Source organism: Lepidochelys kempii, chromosome 3 (genome assembly GCF_965140265.1).
Source record: "Lepidochelys kempii isolate rLepKem1 chromosome 3, rLepKem1.hap2, whole genome shotgun sequence".
NCBI lineage: Eukaryota > Metazoa > Chordata > Testudines > Cheloniidae > Lepidochelys > Lepidochelys kempii.
Genome location: NC_133258.1, coordinates 17,997,364 through 18,010,671, shown reverse-complemented (window position 1 = coordinate 18,010,671; position 13,308 = coordinate 17,997,364). Strand labels below are relative to the sequence as shown.

The 13,308-nt window shown below is 45.0% G+C and overlaps 1 protein-coding gene across 8 annotated transcripts in view; it reads right to left on the bottom strand.

The window, feature by feature from the left end:
- ATAD2B (ATPase family AAA domain containing 2B) overlaps nucleotides 1-13,308 on the bottom strand; it is a 177,308-nt gene that overhangs the window by 75,162 nt on the left and 88,838 nt on the right. For all 8 annotated transcript variants that reach the window (XM_073335846.1, XM_073335847.1, XM_073335845.1 and 5 more), the window contains one exon: nucleotides 2,342-2,474. In XM_073335846.1, the coding sequence (XP_073191947.1) occupies nucleotides 2,342-2,474 (133 nt within the window). The remainder of the gene's footprint in view (nucleotides 1-2,341; nucleotides 2,475-13,308) is intronic.

Below are 13,308 nucleotides of genomic sequence, written 5' to 3'. Positions count from 1 at the left end.
TTTGTTTACCTGGAGCATCTGCAGGCACAGAGTTCCTCAGTTCCCTGTGGCCGCGGTTCACTGTTCCCAGCCAATGGAAACTGGGGGAAGTGGGGCGCTCCAGGTAAACAAAATGTCCCAACCCACCAGCGGCTTACCCTGACGGGCCAGGAGCCAAAGTCTGCCAACCCCTGAAATACAGGGTCGGCTTATGAAAGGGTCATACAGTTTTTACTATTTGTACCTATTCATCTTGGGGGGTCGGCGAACGAACGGGCTAATGAATGAGTATATACAGTATATTGCAAACTTCATACAAATGAGCTTCCAGTTGGGAACACACACTCCTTTAAAGGTTGCAAATGTGAGTCTATCAAATTACTCTGTATTTTTGTTGAAGGGCAAAAATCTTAAAGGAATCTAGCCAGGTATTGGGGGGGGAAGGGGTTTAAAGCAGTGTCTCATCCCATTAGTATTACTTGATTTGAAAGCTAAATTTTAAAATTAATTTAATTTTCTCTTTATTACTCTGTTTACTCTTTAAAATTCATTCAGACTGAAGAGTGAAACTAGATTACTCAATTTTACTTGGTTTAAGTTTTGAGTCAATCACTTTCTAGTTGCCACGCATTATACACAAAACTTGTCTTTCGCTTTACAGATCTGATGGGGAAGGTCATAAATCCATCCATCAAAAAAAAATGTAAAATGAAATTTAAAAATTAGTTAAAATGTGTCCTTTTTTTTCTCTTTTGTTTCAGCTGAAACCTGAATTTTGGGCCGGCAGTGCTTGACAATGTACCTTGAGGGAAACAGCAAGATCCCATTTTAAGCTAATCAGTTATTTTTAAGTTCATGTTACTGCAAATACTGTTTAATCATCACTGTTCAGAAATAAAAATTTTCTTTCTTCCACAAGATGGCTCTATCTTGACTGGCCTCACATTTTCTTTAGTGAAATAGGCATCAACAGACTCTATATAAAATATTACTCTAAACAATTCATATTAAAATTAACATTTCTAGGTTTTTGTTGCTGCATCCATCTTAATAAACAGTTGCGTTTCATCCAAATTTAATACACAAATTCTAACCTACAATGTCTCTGCAACTTTCCTTAGAAAAAGCACTGAAAAACACACAGAATGAGGAAAAAATTAAGAGGAGGCTTTTTGAAATACACCTCTATCCTGATATAACGCGGTCCTCTGGAGCCAAAAAAAATCTTACCGTGTAATAGGTGAAACCACGTTATATCGAACTTGCTTTGGCCTCGAGCATTTCTGTTATTAATAGTCACTTCCCGCCCCGACTGACCCCTCAGAACCCTTGACCCATCCAACACCCGCCCCCGTCCCCTGACTGCCCCGACCGCTATCCACACCCCCGCCCCCTGACAGGCCCCCCAGGACTCCCATGGCCTATCCAACGCCCCCATTCCCTGACCGCCCCACCCCAGAACCTCCGAACCATCCAACCCCTACGCCCCCCAAGACCCTCTGCCCCTTATCCAACCCCTCAGCCCCGGCCCGGCACCCTTAACAAGCCACTCAGAGCAGCGTGTCGGAGCCAGACACACTGACCCGCCAGAGCGCGCAGCCCCACCCCCAGAGCACTGCTTTACTGCGTTATATTCGAATTTGTGTTATATCGGGTCGCGTTATATTGAAGTAGAGGTGTACAAGGAAATCTGACCTGAAACAAACTAATTTGTAGTATCAGATTTAAATGCAATAAACATATATAAATAACTGATATTGGTACACTGAAGCTCAATAGTACATCTCAGTAAGAAAAAGCAGCCAATATGTTGCACACTTCATATTTTCCAAAATGCACCAGCATGTTTGCTTCCTTACTAAAACAGCTGGAGATTCAGGTTTAAATTCATAGATTTTAGATTCATAGCTAATGTCTGAAAAATATCTCAGGGGCTAAACATGGAAATTACATTCTTAAAATGCTATGGACCAAAGGCCAAACACTACTCTCGAATACCCATAGGCTGGTGGTAATACCACAAAGTCATTATAAAACATTTAAACGATTTTAGTTAAACTAAGGAGAACTTTCAAGCTAAATAGAGCTCAGTATGCAAAACAGATTTAACCAGCTCAGTTATGCACTCTTACTACTTCACAGGAGTGTGAATGGCTTAGAAAATTGCTCATAAAGGCTTCAACACAGAAATCTCTCCATAAACATATCCTGGTATTTTAAGCACATTTAGATATAAATATGAAGATGTTGCCATGAAGCACCTTTATAAACCCTTTCTTTGAATTCTAAGTGCAAAACAGCAGTGTATGACCTTAGAGTTTCAGATCTCCTATGAATTTCACAGCGAAATGCATATACTCACATTGTAAAATGAAGGTAGGGTTTATGTATAGCAGCTGACGATTGTTTCTTTGGTGATCCTGAGTGACAGCCTGTCTCAAAAATTGATGAAGCATTTTCATCCTCGCTATCGTCTAATATTAGACTTGGTGCATCTGTTCAAAATAAGATGTTTATTAATATTAGAGTTCTGTCACCTCTTGGTACACTTCAACAAACAACAAAAAGACATTGGAAGTTTCTTGGTTAAAAAAAGTTTAATAATATACTACCTGAAGTGGGAAGAATATGTCTAAATATCAGAAGGTATGTCTAAAATTACTACACGTGATTTCAGTAACCAGTACTACCAAGAATGTGTTAAAATACAGAGTTTAGTCAGAAATTCAAATGCCCTTTTACCATCAAGCACCTTGCCATTTTCATAATCATAAAGATACAAAAATAAGCTGTGTATTACAATAAATAAAATTGCTGGTTTAACTCATTACAAAATGCTTCCTCTTGATTTATTTTGATGCCAGATTCAACCGTTAAGTTATTGATTTGAACTTCCTTTGACTAGGCATAATTGTGCATAATAAATAAGCCCCCAAAATTTCAGAAGTATACTTCATATTTCAGTATTTTTCCTAGCAATAAAGCAGACAACTTATGTTTGGTAACGTGTTTCTATCACACAAATTTGACAAAGAATATCAAAATGGTCAATGTCAATTCAAGTCAACTTTGTTTTCATATCCTGGGGTCTTAATCTATTTTTGATTCCTTAAATTCAGTAGCTGAGAATGACTTGTTGTTGAACTATCTTTTATACAGGGCTTCTTAAATGAAAGTTAAAGACTGAATACAACAGAGAAGAAAGACTATTCAAGAAAGTAAACTGAAAAACCATGAACACATGGAGCCAATCAGAAAAGTCATTTGGTAGAAGATTCAGCATGACTGGAAATCTACATTCCAAATTAATTCAAGACAAACAGGGATGACAAAGTGAAAACCAACATTGTTAAATTGGAATTAAACTGGCAAGCATATACCAAGTAGCTGTCATTCAAACTCAAACAGAGAAAAGCAATTCTAGACATCACTTACTTATGCTAACAATCAACTGGAATGTGGCATATGAGCACAATATTTAAAACTATTACATGTAGAATCATAGAACTGTAGGACTGGAAGGGCCCTCAAGAGGTCATCTAGTCCAGTCCCCTGCACTCATGGCAGGACTAAGTATTATCTAAACCAGGCACGGCCAAACTGTGGCTCCCAGAGCCTCCCCCATACTCCCACCATGCTCCACCTACAAGACTGGGCAAGGGGGAGCGAGGGGCTTCTGCCCTGCAGCGGGGTGGTGGGACTAGGGGTTTTTCTCCTGTGGTGGGGTGGTAGGATTAATGGCTTCTGCCCTGCAGGGAGGGAGGTCTTGGGTCTTTAGCCCAGCTGGGGTGTATAAGAGAAGAAGCCCCGCATCACGACAGGCGCTGCCCTGCGGCGCAGGTTGTGCACGTCTTGCAGCTCTCAAACTTCTGAAGATTATTGTAAGTGCCTCGGAGGGTCAGTACGTTTGGCCACTCTTGATCTAAACCATCCCTGACAAGTATTTGTCCAAACTGCTCTTAAAAATCTCAAATGGTGGCGATTCCACAACCTCCCTGGGCAATTTATTCCAGGCTTAACCACTGTAACAGTTTGGAAGTTTTTTCTAATGTCCAACCTAAACTGCCCTTGTTGCAATTTAAGCCCATTGCCTCTTGTTTTATCCTCAGAGATTAAGGAGAAGAATTTTTCTCCCTCCTCTTTGTAACAACCTTTTATGTACCTGAAAACTGTTATCCTGTCCCTTTCTCAGCCTTCTCTTCTCCAGACTAAACAAACCCAATTTTTTCAATCTTCCCTCATAGGTCATGTTTTCTAGATCTTTAATCACGTTTGTAGCTCTTCTCTGGACTTTCTTCAATTTGTGCACCTTGGGCATCCAGAACTGGACACAATACTCCACTTGAGGCCTAATCAGCACAGAGTAGAGTGGAAGAATTGCTTCTTCTGTCTTCCTTACAACACTTCTGCTAATGCATCCCAGAACAATGTTCACTTTTTTTGCAATATTGTTATACTTTAGATTGCGATCCACTATGACCCCCAAATCCCTTTCTGCAGTACTCCCTCCTAGGCAATCATTTTCCATTTTGTGTGTGCGCAGCTGATTGTTCCTGCCTAAATGGAGTACTTTGCATTTGTCCTGATTGAATTTCATCCTATTTATTTCGGACCATTTCCTCCAGTTTGTCCAGGTCATTTGTATTTTTAATCCTATCCTCCAAAGCACTTGCAACCCCTCCCAGCTGGATATCATCCACAAATGTTATAAGTGAACTCTCTATGCCATTATCTAAATCATTGATGATGATATTGAAGAGAACAGGACCCAGAACTGATCTCTGCGGACCCCACTTCTTAAATCCTTCCAGCATGACTGTGAACCTCTGATAACTACTCTCTGGGAACAGTTTTCCAGCCAGTTATTCACTCACCTTAGAGTGTACCCATCATCTAGATTGTATTTCCCTAGTTTATGAAAAACTCATGCAAGACAGTATCAAAAAGCTTACTGAAGTCAAGACATACCATCTCTACCACTTCCCCACTATCCAGAAGACTTGTTACTCTGTCAAAGAGAGCTATTAGGTTGGTTTAACATAATTTGTTCTTGACAAATCCATGCTGACTGTTACTTATCTTATTATCTTCTAGATGTTTACAAATTGATTACGTAATTATTTGTTCCATTATTTTTCCGGGTACTGAAGTTAAGCTGACTGGTCTGTAATTCCCCGGGTTGTCCTTATTTCCCTTTTTATAGAAGGTCACTATTTGCCCTTCTCCAGTCCTCTCGAATCTCTCCTCTCTTCCATGACTTTTTGAAGATAATTGCTAAGGCCGCAAGTTTGTCACAGAGGTCACAGATTCTGTTACTTTCCAGGACTTCTGTAGGGGCCGATGAGGCTGGCCTGGGGGTCGCCTGAGCAGCTCAGGCAGCCCCTGGGCTAACCACACTGGCTGTTCCTGGGGCAGTCTTGGGTCACCGCACCCCCCTCCCCAGCAGCAGGAGTTTGGGTGTGAGAGGGCGCTCAGGGCTGGTGGTTGGGGCACAGGAGGGGGTGAGGGCTCTGGGTAGTGCTTACCTTGCGGGGGAGGTCCCCGGAAACGGGGACATACCTCAGCTCCCAGGCCAATGGGAACTGTGGAGCCAACGCTGGTGGAAGAGGCAGCGCACAGAGCTGCCTGGCCATGCCTCTGCCTAGGAGCTGAGGGAAAGGGATATTGCCACTTCAGGGAGGCATGGAGCCAGGTAGGGAGGCTGCCAGCTCCGCCCCCACACCAGCACCAGTGGGGGTCCTGGGCTGTACACTGCCGCTCCCCCAAGTGCCCACAGCATGCCCCGGGCCACCCCCCGTTGCACCCCCCACCCCCCAAGATTTAATCAGGGGTATATAGCACAAGTCATAGACAGGTCATGGGCCATGAATTTTTGTTTGACTTTTACTAAATATACCCATGACTAAAACGTAGCCTTAATAATAGCTAATGACTTAGATATCTCCCCAGTCAGCTCCTTGAGTATTCTAGGATGTATTTCACCAGGCCCTGGTGAGTTGAAGACATCTAACTTGTCTAAGTAATTTTTCACTTGTTTGTTTCCTATGATAGCCTCTGACCGATCTCATTTTCACTAGCATCCACTATATTAAACGTCCAGTTGCTACTAATCTTTGCTAACCTTTCTGGTGAAAACGGAAACAAAAAAGTCATTTAGCACTTCTGCCATTTCCACATCAAAATGGATTTTGCTGCTTTTTATGCAGACTGTACTTAACATTCAATCTTTTCTTTGGCTTAACTGGATGACACTTGGTCTACACTAGCAGCCTATGTCAGTATAACTAAGTCACTCAGAAGACTGAAAAATCCACATACTGTGACCACATATCTATTCAGGGGACACCATCATAGGGCCTAATCACATCAGCCACACTATCAAAGACTCGTTCACCTGCACATCTACCAATGTGATATATGCCATCATGTGTCAGCAATGCCCCTCTGCCATGTGCATTGGCCAAACTGGACAGTCTCTACGCAAAAAAATAAATGGACACAAATCAGACGTCAAGAATTATAACATTAAAAAACCAGTAGGTGAATACTTCAATCTCTGGTCACTCAATTACAGACCTAAAAGTGGCAATTCAACAAAAAACTTCAAAAACAGACTTCAATGAGAGACTGCTGAATTGGAATTAATTTGCAAACTGGACACCATTAATTTAGGATTGAATAAAGACTGGGAGTGGATGTGTCATTACACAAAGTAAAACTAATTTTCACCCCCTACTGTTCCTCACACGTTCTTGTCAACTGCTGGAAATGGCCCACCTTGATTATCACTACAAAAGGTCCCCCCCCCCGCTGGTAATAGCTCACCTTACCTGATCACTCTCATTACAGTGTGTATGGTAACACCCATTGTTTCATGTTCTCTGTGCATATAAAATCTCCCCACTGTATTTTCCACTACATCCATCCGATGAAGTGAGCTGTAGCTCACGAAAGCTTATGCTCAAATAAATTGGTTTGTCTCTTAACCCTGGTCTACACTAGGACTTTAGGTCGAATCTACCAGCGTTAAATCGATTTAAACCTGCACCCGTCCACACAGTGAAGCCCTTTATTTCGACTTAAAGGGCTCTTAAAATCGATTTCCTTACTCCACCCCTGACAAGTGGATTAGCGCTTAAATCGACGTTGCCGGCTCGAATTTGGGGTACTGTGGACACAATTCGATGGTATTGGCCTCCGGGAGCTATCCCAGAGTGCTCCATTCTGACCGCTCTGGACAGCACTCTCAACTCAGATGCACTGGCCAGGTAGACAGGAAAAGAACCGCAAACTTTTGAATCTCATTTCCTGTTTGGCCAGCGTGGCAAGCTGCAGGTGACCATGCAGAGCTCATCAGCACAGGTGACCATGATGGAGTCCCAGAATCGCAAAAGAGCTCCAGCATGGACCGAACGGGAGGTACGGGATCTGATCGCTGTTTGGGGAGAGGAATCCGTGCTATCAGAACTCCGTTCCAGTTTTCGAAATGCCAAAACCTTTGTCAAAATCTCCCAGGGCATGAAGGACAGAGGCCATAACAGGGACCCGAAGCAGTGCCGCGTGAAACTGAAGGAGCTGAGGCAAGCCTACCAGAAAACCAGACAGGCGAACGGCCGCTCTGGGTCAGAGCCCCAAACATGCCGCTTCTATGATGAGCTGCATGCCATTTTAGGGGGTTCAGCCACCACTACCCCAGCCGTGTTGTTTGACTCCTTCAATGGAGATGGAGGCAATACGGAAGCAGGTTTTGGGGACGAAGAAGATGATGAGGAGGAGGAGGTTGTAGATAGCTCACAGCAAGCAAGCGGAGTAACCGGTTTTCCCGACAGCCAGGAACTGTTTCTCACCCTAGACCTGGAGCCAGTACCCCCCGAACCCACCCAAGGCTGCCTCCTGGACCCAGCAGGCGGAGAAGGGACCTCTGGTGAGTGTACCTTTTAAAATGCTATACATGGTTTAAAAGCAAGCATGTGAAAGGATTACTTTGCCCTGGCATTTGCGGTTCTCCTAGATGTAGTCCTAAAGCCTTTGCAAAAGGTTTCTGGGGAGGGCAGCCTTATTTCGTCCTTCATGGTAGGACACTTTACCACTCCAGGCCAGTAACACGTACTCGGGAATCACTGTAGAACAAAGCATTGCAGTGTATGTTTGCTGGCATTCAACCAAAATCCGTTCTTTATCTCTCTGTGTTATCCTCAGGAGAGAGAGATATCATTCATGGTCACCTGGTTGAAATAGAGTGCTTTTCTTCAGGGGACACTCAGAGGAGCCCATTCCTGCTGGGCTGTTTGCCTGTGGCTAAACAGAAATGTTCCCCGCTGTTAGCCACAGGGAGGGGGGAAGGTTGAGGGGGTAGCCACGCGGTGGGGGGAGGCAAAATGCGACCTTGTAACGAAAGCACATGTGCTATGTATGTAATGTTAACAGCAAGGTTTACCCTGAAAGAGTGTAGCCACTGTTTTATAAAATGTGTCTTTTTAAATACCGCTGTCCCTTTTTTTTTCTCCACCAGCTGCATGTGTTTCAATGACCACAGGATCTTCTCCTTCCCAGAGGCTAGTGAAGCTTAGAAAGAAAAAAAAACGCACTCGCGATGAAATGTTCTCCGAGCTCATGCTGTCCTCCCACACTGACAGAGCACAGACGAATGCGTGGAGGCAAATAATGTCAGAGTGCAGGAAAGCACAAAATGACCGGGAGGAGAGGTGGCGGGCTGAAGAGAGGGCTGAAGCTCAAATGTGGCGGCAGCGTGATGAGAGGAGGCAGGATTCAATGCTGAGGCTGCTGCAGGACCAAACCAGTATGCTCCAGTGTATGGTTGAGCTGCAGCAAAGGCAGCTGGAGCACAGACTGCCACTGCTGCCCCTCTGTAACCAACCGCCCTCCTCCCCAAGTTCCATAGCCTCCACACCCAGACGCCCAAGAACGCGGTGGGGGGGCCTCCGGCCAACCAGCCACTCCACCACAGAGGATTGCCCAAAAAAAAGAAGGCTGTCATTCAATAAATTTTAAAGTTGTAAACTTTTAAAGTGCTGTGCTTAAAGTGCTGTGTGGCATTTTCCTTCCCTCCTCCACCACCCCTCCTGGGCTACCTTGGTAGTCATCTCCCTATTTGTGTGATGAATGAATAAAGAATGCATGAATGTGAAGCAACAATGACTTTATTGCCTCTGCAAGCGGTGATTAAAGGGAGGAGGGGAGGATGGTTAGCTTACAGGGAAGTAGAGTGAACCAAGGGGCGGGGGGTTTCATCAAGGAGAAACAAACAGAACTTTCACACCGTAGCCTGGCCAGTCATGAAACTGGTTTTCAAAGCTTCTCTGATGCGTACCGCGCCCTCCTGTGCTCTTCTAACCGCCCTGGTGTCTGGCTGCGCGTAACCAGCAGCTAGGCGATTTGTCTCAGCCTCCCACCCCGCCATAAACGTCTCCCCCTTACTCTCACAGATATTGTGGAGCACACAGCAAGCAGTAATAACAGTGGGAATATTGGTTTCGCTGAGGTCTAAGCGAGTCAGTAAACTGCGCCAGCGTGCCTTTAAACGTCCAAATGCACATTCTACCACCATTCTGCACTTGCTCAGCCTGTAGTTGAACAGCTCCTGACTACTGTCCAGGCTGCCTGTGTACGGCTTCATGAGCCATGGCATTAAGGGGTAGGCTGGGTCCCCAAGGATACATATAGGCATTTCAACATCCCCAACAGTTATTTTCTGGTCTGGGAATAAAGTCCCTTCCTGCAGCTTTTGAAACAGACCAGAGTTCCTGAAGATGCGAGCATCATGGACCTTTCCCGGCCATCCCACGTTGATGTTGGTGAAACGTCCCTTGTGATCCACCAGAGCTTGCAGCACTATCGAAAAGTACCCCTTGCGGTTTATGTACTCGGCGGCTTGGTGCTCCGGTGCCAAGATAGGGATATGGGTTCCGTCTATAGCCCCACCACAGTTAGGGAATCCCATTGCAGCAAAGCCATCCACTATGACCTGCACATTTCCCAGGGTCACTACCCTTGATATCAGCAGATCTTTGATTGCGTGAGCTACTTGCATCACAGCAGCCCCCACAGTAGATTTGCCCACTCCAAATTGATTCCCAACTGACCGGTAGCTGTCTGGCGTTGCAAGCTTCCACAGGGCTATCGCCACTCGCTTCTCAACTGTGAGGGCTGCTCTCATCCTGGTATTCATGCGCCTCAGGGCAGGGGAAAGCAAGTCACAAAGTTCCATGAAAGTGCCCTTACGCATGCGAAAGTTTCGCAGCCACTGGGAATCGTCCCAGACCTGCAACACTATGCGGTCCCACCAGTCTGTGCTTGTTTCCCGAGCCCAGAATCGGCGTTCCACAGCATGAACCTGCCCCATTAGCACCATGATGCATGCATTGTCAGGGCCCATGCTTTCAGAGAAATCTGTGTCCATGTCCTGATCACTCACGGGACCGCGCTGACGTCGCCTCCTCGCCCGGTATCGCGTTGCCATGTTCTGGTGCTGCATATACTGCTGGATAATGCGTGTGGTGTTTAATGTGCTCCTAATTGCCAAAATGAGCTCAGCGGCCTCCATGCTTGCCTTGGTATGGCGTCCGCACAGAAAAAAGGCGCGGAACGATTGTCTGCCGTTGCTCTGACGGAGGGAGGGGCGACTGACGACACGGCTTACAGGGTTGGCTTCAGGGAGCTAAAAATCAACAAAGGGTGTGCCTGTACATCAAGGAGTATTTCAGGCAGGACTGCACGGAGGGTTCCAATAAGAAATGGTGCACCTAAGTTATTGTTCTTATTGGAACAAGGAGTTTAGCCTGGCCTCTGATTGATACATGGCTAGATTTACCTCGCTGCACCTTCTCTGTGAGTGACTGCAGTGTGATCTAGACAGGGGAGGAGGCAAATGAGTACAAAACAAATCTGGTCTATTTCTTGTTCTGACCCACTCCATCTATCTTTTACATCTTTGGCTGGCAGCAGACGGTGCAGAAGGACTGCATGCCATCCACATCTCATGGCTGCTTGGCAGAAGATGGTACAGTACGACTGCTAGCCATCTTCATCTCTTGCCTGCCTGGCATAAGATGGTACAATACGACTGCTAGCAATCCTCATCTCTTGCCTGCCTGGCAGAAGATGGTACAGTACGACTGCTAGCAGTCCGTATCGCCTGCCCGCTCACCATAAGACGGTTCAATAGGACTGCAGGACTAAAGAGAATGACCTGGTCAAGTCACTCCAAATTTAGTCCCTGCGCCCATGTCTGTCCAGGCGCTCCTGATCGACCTCACAGAGGCGACCAGGAGCACCTCGGACATGACGATGACGGCTACCAGTCATACTGTACCGTCTGCTGCCACAAGGCAAGGGGTTGCTGCTACTGTGTAGCAATGCCGTACCGCGTCTGCCAGCGCCCAGGAGACATAGGGTGACGGTTACCTGAGCGGGCTCCATGCTTGCAGTGGTATGGCGTCTGCACAGGTAACTCAGGAAAAAAGGCACGAAATGATTGTCTGCCCTTGCTTTCACGGGGGGAGGGAGGGAACGGGGGCCTGACGATATGTACCCAGAACCACCCGCGACAATGTTTTAGCCCCATCAGGCATTGGGATCTCAACCCAGAATTCCAATGGGCAGCGGAGACTGCAGGAACTGTGGGATAGCTACCCACAGTACAACACTCCGGAAGTCGACGCTTGCCTCGGTACTGTGGAAGCGCTCCGCCGAGTTAATGCACTTAATGCACTTAGAGCATTTTCTGTGGGGACACACACACTCGAATATATAAAACCGATTTCTAAAAAACCGACTTCTATAAATTCGACCTAATTTCGTAGTGTAGACATACCCTAAGTGTGCCACAAGTACTCCTTTTCTTTTTGCGGATACAGACTAACACATCTGCTATTCTGAAACGAGTTAAACAGACCTAATTCCCGGTGCAGACAGTGCTATGTCGACAGGAGGGCTCCTCCTGTCAACATAGCTACCACCTCTCAGGGAGGTGGATCACCTACACTGATGGGAAAAGCCCTCCTGTTGGCATAGGTAGTGTGTTCGCTAAGCAGCACAGCGGCATTGGTACAGGTGAGCCACTGAAGCTTAAGTGTAGATAAGCCCTAAGAAGAGGGTAAACAAAATCAGGGGTGGATGAAATTTCAAAAGAAACTTAGGTTCTCACACATTCAAAGATGAAATACCTACGAAGAACCTTTAAATCAACTTATCCAAAATGCATTTAAAACTACTAACAGCAAAATATACCAGAAGAATTGCTTCTTCGGCCGGGATAAAAAAAAGGAGATGTTACATCAAGGATAACATACACTTGTTCTGAGGTCCAGAAGGAGGTGAGAAGCAGAACAGTTGAAAGTCTCTGGGTAAACATAAAAGGAGTGAAAAATTAAGGGTGATGTCATGGTATGGGTATACCTCAGACTACCAAATCAAAAAGGGGAAGTGGATGAGACATTTCTACAACAAACAGAAATACCCAAAACACAAAAGACTTGGTACTAATGGGGAACATTACCTAGACATCTGTTGGCAGAACACAAAACGTCCAATAAGTTCTTGCAATGTATTGGGGATAACTTTCTGAAACAAAAAGTGGAGGAAGAAACGAGTGGGATGGCAATTGTGTAGACTTCATTCTGACCCACAGGGAGGAATTGGTTACGAATCTGAAGGTGGAAAGTAATTTGGGTGAAAGTGATCATGAAATGCCAGATTTCATGATTCTAAGTAAAGGAAGGAATGAGAGCAACAGAATAAGGACAATGGGCTTCAAAAAAGCAGACTTTAACAAACTCAGAGAATTAGTAGGTAAGGTTCCATGGAGACAAAATCTAAGGGAAAGGAGGTCAGCCGAGCACAATGAGATCACGTTAAAGGCAAAACTGCAAACCATCCCAATGCAAAAGAAAGACAGGAAGAATAGTAAGATGCCAATATGGCTCCATCAGGAGCTCTTAAATGACCTGTAAATAAAAAAGGAATCCTACAAAAAGTGGAAATATGGACAAAGTGCTACGGTGGAGTACAAAAGAATAGCATTAGAATGTAGGGACAAAATCAGAATGGCTAAGGCACAATATGAGTTACAACTTGTGAGGGACATAAAAGACAAGAAAATGATGTTCTTCAAATACATTAGGATCAAGAGAATGACAAAGGAGAGTGCAGGTCTTGCATTTAGTGGGCAAAGAGAGCCAACTGATTACATCAAAGAAGCTGAAATGTTTAATGCCTATTTTGCTAAAATGGTTAATAGTATGTTAGAAAACTGTGTAATGAATTGTGAGAGAAATTAATATTATATATACACATTATAATAAGACTGTA